The sequence below is a fragment of the Dreissena polymorpha genome, chromosome 6 (genome assembly GCF_020536995.1).
Source record: "Dreissena polymorpha isolate Duluth1 chromosome 6, UMN_Dpol_1.0, whole genome shotgun sequence".
Lineage (NCBI taxonomy): Eukaryota > Metazoa > Mollusca > Bivalvia > Myida > Dreissenidae > Dreissena > Dreissena polymorpha.
In genome coordinates, this window is record NC_068360.1 from 114,568,818 (window position 1) to 114,575,750 (window position 6,933).

The 6,933-nt window shown below is 34.6% G+C and overlaps 1 protein-coding gene across 1 annotated transcript in view; it reads right to left on the reverse strand.

The window, feature by feature from the left end:
* Positions 1–6,714, reverse strand: part of LOC127836005 (uncharacterized) — a 23,488-nt gene extending 16,774 nt beyond the window's left edge. Inside the window, exons 1-3 of the mRNA XM_052362423.1 lie at positions 6,328–6,714; positions 1,742–2,164; positions 1,153–1,194 (exon numbers count right to left, since the gene is read on the reverse strand). Of these exons, the coding sequence (XP_052218383.1) occupies positions 1,153–1,194; positions 1,742–2,164; positions 6,328–6,706 (844 nt within the window). The 5' untranslated portion in view covers positions 6,707–6,714. The remainder of the gene's footprint in view (positions 1–1,152; positions 1,195–1,741; positions 2,165–6,327) is intronic.
* Positions 6,715–6,933: the final 219 nt, after the last annotated feature.

A 6,933-nucleotide genomic window follows, 5' to 3' on the forward strand; every position in this document is an offset into this window, starting at 1 on the left:
TAAATTATAAATGGACTAAGCAGTCCACTAATTATTGCAAAGCAGCATACATGCGTTCAATTTGTTGGAGATTGTGTTCTTTCATTCAGACAGATTTGGAAGCATGCAAGATAGGCAATAAAGGTTATCAGGAAAAAGAATGACACATACGGACTTTGATGTAGAAATTCTTCACCGTGGTCTCAGGAAGAGCAACAAAAGAGCCAGGAACAATTATGTAGCATTAAATAAATGCATCAGACTAAATACATGTGGTGGTTTTAACTGTAATTTCAGTTGTTGTGGACACTGTTGAGAAACATATTTCGTTATTGCATATTTGTTTGATCAACTCTTACTTTGAAAAAATTCACAGTACGTGCGCGTCTTACCTTGATCATTATTTACCTTATATATTCAGTGAACAAATAACGAACACATTAATGATGTTTTAAAAGAATATGAAATCAAATATTGTTTTTGTATACTTTTGCTAGAAATCATTCCCAACACAAGCGTCTTATGTTATGGCCATTTAAATTATATTTAATGGGCATTTAAAAAAAATTAAACTTGAACTGTTGAAATTATCTTGAAACATAAGTAAATACGTAATGAAGCCCAAAATCTATCAATAAACATGCATTAAAAGGAATTTGATGAAAGTTAATACTGGGATCAACATGATCCGTTGTTTCATATGCAGTTATTACTGCTGCAAAGCAAACGTTTTTGTGTGCTGATACAGTATAGTTGTCGTTTATTACGTTATACAATATTAATACACTAATAACATTGATCATAAGGTCAATTCCCCTAATAGAAGCATTCGCAAGTGTTAATTAAAAGATCACATGTGTATTCCAGCCAGAAAATGGACTTCACAGCGTCTCAATAAATATTGGGCTTTTCATACAATATATACATATATAAATAGGTTTAAACATAATATAAAAGGAATGTAACATGAAAACATATATTTCAAAAGAAAAGCTTGATACTTATTTCATAATAAATTAATATAGTTGTATCATATTTTCTTAACTGTAGCCAAATATGCAATCGTTTTTCAATACAAATGTGGGACTTTTTGACAGAGGTTGTACATAAGATTGTTACATTCTCTTAGGAAATTATAGTTTTGATTATTGAGGCAATCTATTATTAGTTTACCTGCTGTTTTCAAGCCAACTGTGGTTGGGTCATTTACATCATCTGAAATCATACAAGTACAATCTTATCCATCAACACTAGTAGTTTTGCATGCCAGACTTTTCATGTTTTACAATTAGAGCCAATACTTTCTTCTGGCGAATAAAGTATATAAAACAGTATAAATATAAGGGTAGTGATTTATACAATGTACCTCGGTGTCCAAACTTTAACCCGCAAGACAATTTACAATGACGCAGTAAAGACAATCACAAAAGCTAAACACGAGCACATTGTTAACTGATGAGCTCAAGCAGATCACAATAATGACCAACTCTGACCAACTAAACTGACTGATCTCACCATAAAAGATCTAAGAATGTGATCTCAGGTTTAGATTCATAGTAAAAATAAGCTTTACGTGCAAAGATATTTTACTTGTGCAGCATTTCACAAAATAAATTATAAATGAAAATCTAAGCAGTTTACTAATTATTGCAATGCAGCGTACATGCGTTCAATTTTCTTTGAGATTGTGTTCTTTCATTCAGACAGATTTGGAAGCATGCAAGATAGGATAAATGTAATCAGAAACAAGAATGATACTTACGGACTTTGATGAAGAAGTTTTTAGCTGTTGTATCAGGAAGAGCAAGGTTAGAGCCAGGAACACTTATGTAGCACTGGAACTGAAGTGGATTACTGGATGTTCTGATCGCATCCTGGTCAGTCATGTTGTACATGATGCTGTCTGTTTTTTCAAACTGGCAACCATTGGTCACAACTTGACCCTCTTCACGTTCATTATTGTTGGGAATGTAGTTGGCCATTCCACTCCCAGTTACGATATTACTCTTTCTCCAGTAGATGAGTCCATTGCTGCGTGTACCAAGATTTGCCTTGCAGGTGAGTTTTACCACCTGACCAATCATAAAGTGAGCCATATTGGTGGCCGTTCCAATGTCGCTTTGGATTTCCATTGGAAATAAAGCTGACTGGTTAAATGCCTTAAAATCCACATCTTTTGGCTGGACTGAAGTTTGATAAAGGTTACTAAAGAAAACATGCATAAAGACATTGAAGTGCAATTTCCCTTGCAGGTGAGTCTAATCACCTGACCAATCATAAAGTGAGCCATATTGGTGGCTACTGTTCCAATGTCGTTGAGAATTTCCATTGGAAATGATGATGATTGGTTGAATGCCCTTAACTCCAAATCTTTAGGCTGGACTGAAGTTTGATAAAGGTTACTAAAGAAAACATGCATACAGACATTCAAATGCAATTTCCAGTGGAATGATTATTAGAGTATTGCAAATGTGCATGTTCTGCATTTTTTGCTTATCTATGATATACAGAAAAGTATTATAAGCAATGCTACAATCAGACACAATTGAGGCAGTAAAAGCAATTGTACATTCCAAAAGTCCATTCTCAAGGAATGGCATACACTTGAAATACCTAATCTCTGTGTGATTTCCACAAACAAAATGGAGAAAAAAAAACTATCGCATTGACAATCCAAGTCTTACTGGTAAACAAGATGCTTTGTAGACAAGATGACTTGCAGGAAAAAGAACTGGACTATTTGTATGCAAAATAATTTGGGCAAATAGCTGGTTTAAATTGAAGCGTGCTATTGGCAGATTGGCAGAAATATTAACAACTATTTAAGATACACACATCTGTGTTAGTGATATGTCAGCCAATTATTCTACTTTCAGACCATTGCATATGAGATGATGGCCTAATATTTTCTAATATTATTATACCCCTAACCGATAGCACTTTTATAAACTCCGCTTATTTAAAAATTATCATGTCTGTGATGGATAACATAATTTTTGATTTGCCCACATTTAAGATTATCATGCTTACCTGCAATTTTTAATCATGTAAGTGACGCCCACTCTGAACTAATTTCAGGGCGTTTTTTAGCCATTTTGGAAAAAGGAGTCTGGTCATATTGGGATTTTTTAATCAATAAAAGTGGCAAAGTTTGTAATTTTTTATACACAAAATTGGAAATGTTTTATCAACAAATACATGTATTGACTCAACAGGTCTTTTTGGCCATTTTTTTAAACAAACCTTATAAATTATAGTTATATATTTGGAACGTTGTTTAAAAAATAAAATTGAGATATATGGTCTAAAATACATAAGTATTAAGTCATTAATTAAAAAAAAACAAGAGATGTGTCTGTCAGAAACACAATGCTCCCTATTGCGCCGCTTTGAAGCCATATATTTGACCTTATTAGTGTTGTGTTTTTCTTTCTTTGGATGGACTCGTTCCCAATGACCTACGGACCCGTAAAATGAACCGGACCTGTCTCAATTTCCGGATTTGTTTCAATCCTTAATTTAGAATTTTTGAGTGCCATTTGGGACAAATATTTTCTTTTTTCCATTGGGAATGGGGCCGGATACCCACCTTGATTAAAAAAAACACACTGCAAGCACTTTCATGTATATTTGAATGCCGTAATAGGGTTAATTGTTTATTGTGTTGTTTTCTTTATAGTTGATTGTTGATTTAATTTACAATAAAGAGAATTAGAGCAGCAGGATTCATAATGCATCTCTTGTATTCAGCAATTTAAAAGGTAAAATAATATAACTAATTACAACACCATCTGTGTTCCGATAGCATGTTGTTGTTTGTTCAAGACTGTGAATAAAAGTTAATGTTGCTTTCCCGTGTCATTTAAAGCTGACGAAAAATAAACAAAGTCATTAAAATACCATTCTTCATTGGTACAATTCACAACTTGATTTTTCCCAATTAAAAGATTTCGCGACTCGTTTTTTTCCCAATTTGGTGATTTCACGACGCGAAAAATTCCCAATGGAATGGGTACCGGACCCGTTCCCAATTGGGTGAAAAAAATCACTTCTTAAAGGATGACCTTGATCTTTCACCACTCTAATTTGAAGCTCCATGAGATACACATGCATGCCAAATATCAAGTTGCCATCTTCAATAATGCATAAGTTATTGCAAAACTTTAACCAAGGTCAAAGTTTTGGGACACACACAATGAATGAATGACAGACAGACAGACAGGCCAAAAACAATATACCCCCGATCTTTCGATCCGGAGGCTTGATTTTTTATTTATGTTTTTAGAAAATTGGGATTTTTTTTATAAATAATTTCGGTTTGGGATCGGGCCCGTTTGCTTTAAGATCAGGTCCGTTTTACGGCCTTTTTTAAATAGCAGAAACCCCCTGAATTTATATTGGAATTTCATGTGAAAACAAACATAAAAAAGATTTGTGTCAGATGATAAAAAAAGAGTTGATGAATGACGGATAATTTTAACAGTATTGATGAGAAAACACTCAATCAGTACAAACAATTAATGAACCAAAAAACTCAAACACTGAAAGCGCTAATGGTGTTAGTCCTAAATATTCCTTGTTTTGTTTTGTTTAATTATAAAACAAGCATAATTAAATTGTTCTTTTTGGCAACCTTCAATTTGGGAATCTTTACGTCCAATTGGGAACAAATATACCTTTTCTTGTATACAAACCCGCAAATGTGAACGAAAAACACACACACTGAAGACTCATACGCAATCTAATTGTGTTAGTTCTTCATTTCTAGTTTTGTTAAATTATCAAAAGAGTATCAGTGATTTTTTTCACCCATTTGGGAACGGGTCCGGTATCCATGCCATTGGGAATTTTTCGCGTCGTAAGTGGGTTTTTTTTGGTTATAAATCAGGGCCGGTATCTGGCCCCATTCCCAATGGAAAAAAAGTATGTATTTTTCCCAAATGGGACTCAAAAATTCCCAATTGAGGATTAATTTTTTTCCCCGGAAATTGGGACGGGTCCGGTTCATTTTGGGAACGGGTCCGTAGGTCATTGGGAACGGGTCCGTTTACCGGACCCGTCCAATGAAGGAAAAAAACACTGAGCATAATAAAATGTGTTATCCAAAACACACTTTCGAATTGTAGTGTTAAAGCAACATTATCAAATTCTAGCTTTAAACAGCGTTCTAGATAAAGCTGCGTATCAGCGTTATATATACGCATTAAAAATAGCAAGATACGCTCAATTTATCATTTCCGTGCGTACATTTAAGCAAGCCAATCTGGACTTACGCAAATGATGTAAATTCTCTGCGAACAACGTAAACAAAAAATATAAACAGCTGATTGTCTTTGGCCAAAACATGAGACTGGTAAGATCTTAAAAATAAGAGCTAATTTGTGAGCTGGATTGTAGAAATAGTTAGCAAGTCGGTTTGTATACTCTGCATCATCTAGACGCATGGTACATTTAGTATTGATTTTTTCAACAGACAGTCAAGCGCTTAGGCCAAACAATAGGTCCGTTTCCGTTCATGTTTTTTGCCCCAAATTAGCGCCGATATTCGCAATTTGCAAAAATTGACGTTTTTTCCCAAAAATCTGACCAAAATTTCCCCCAAAATGACTAAATTTTCACAATAAAGCCAAAAAGATTACAATGTCATTTAGCGATAATTTCGTACGAGTGCCGATCGAGCTTGTCCGATATGACTTATGTATTGTTCTCGAATGTAGCCGAATACGAATTAACGCAAAATACTAGGTTTGAAATAAAAAACAACAAATATTTATTTGACATCTGCACAGTGAATGTGCGTCATGGGAACCAGTGTTGGAAAATTGGAGTTTAGTCTACTCACAAAGTTAAAGCATTTAAGATGAGAATCGTTCGAAAATGGAAAGAGACAAACATGATTTGCTTTATATGTTAGTGGATTTGTGTATAATCAGATTCATATGCATATTCTGCTTGATTATGTTTGTCACGCTGTACAGTTTACTGAAATAGCATTGAACTGAGGATTAGGGGGAATTTTCGCGGCATTTCCATTTTTGGGGGATTTTTTTTCTTACTCTCTCAAGATTACATTTGTACATGTTTGCACTATATTCATTTCTTTTTTCATAATTAAGTATGTTTGACAAGATTAAATTGAAATAGAATTGAGATATAATAATCATGAGACACGTCTTTAAAATATATATTTTTATTTTTAATCGGGGAATTTTTCCCCCCAAAAGGGGAAAAAAGTATACTTTTCAGGTGGGGGACTGCTGCCGAAATACGGTCGCAGATTTGATAGATTGAGGGCCCTGGCAAAGGCTGAAAAAACTTCAAGCAATACATGGAACATAAATAAAGTACCTGACACTGTGAGGTTTCTGGCCACTGAAGACATCTTTGTCACTAGGAGACTGCTTCCTTCTCTTTGGTCATAAACAAGAGAGCAGTTGTACATAAGCCCATCATTGCAGGTGAGAGACGCCACAGGTACTGATATTCCAAGAGTCGGATTTTTATCACTGTACACACCAACAACCTGCATAGTGGAACTGCTTTGAACTAGTGCAGGTCTTTGATACCCAGGACTGTCTGAATAACGAGGCTGCATTGTAGCCAGGTGTTCAACAATTCCTTTCTTATTTACTCTGTAAATGTTAATGTCATTGAACCCATCAATATTTTGGATATTGTTTATCCTGCACACAATGTTCAACTTTTCCGTGCTGCTACTGTCCACCATAGCCTCAGTTACTGCGTACAGTCTGTACGTAGAATTGCCCACCACTCTCTGCATGATGAATTCAATGGCTAACTCATCTGCAATAAATAACAAGAAACACAATGAATAGTGTTTGGAATAGCACTAAAAATTAATTTGCTCAAATACAAATGATTTAAAACATTACATGTTTTCCATGGTAACCTATGTTGATTGCCATTGTCAACAAAGTAGCAAAACTATTGAAC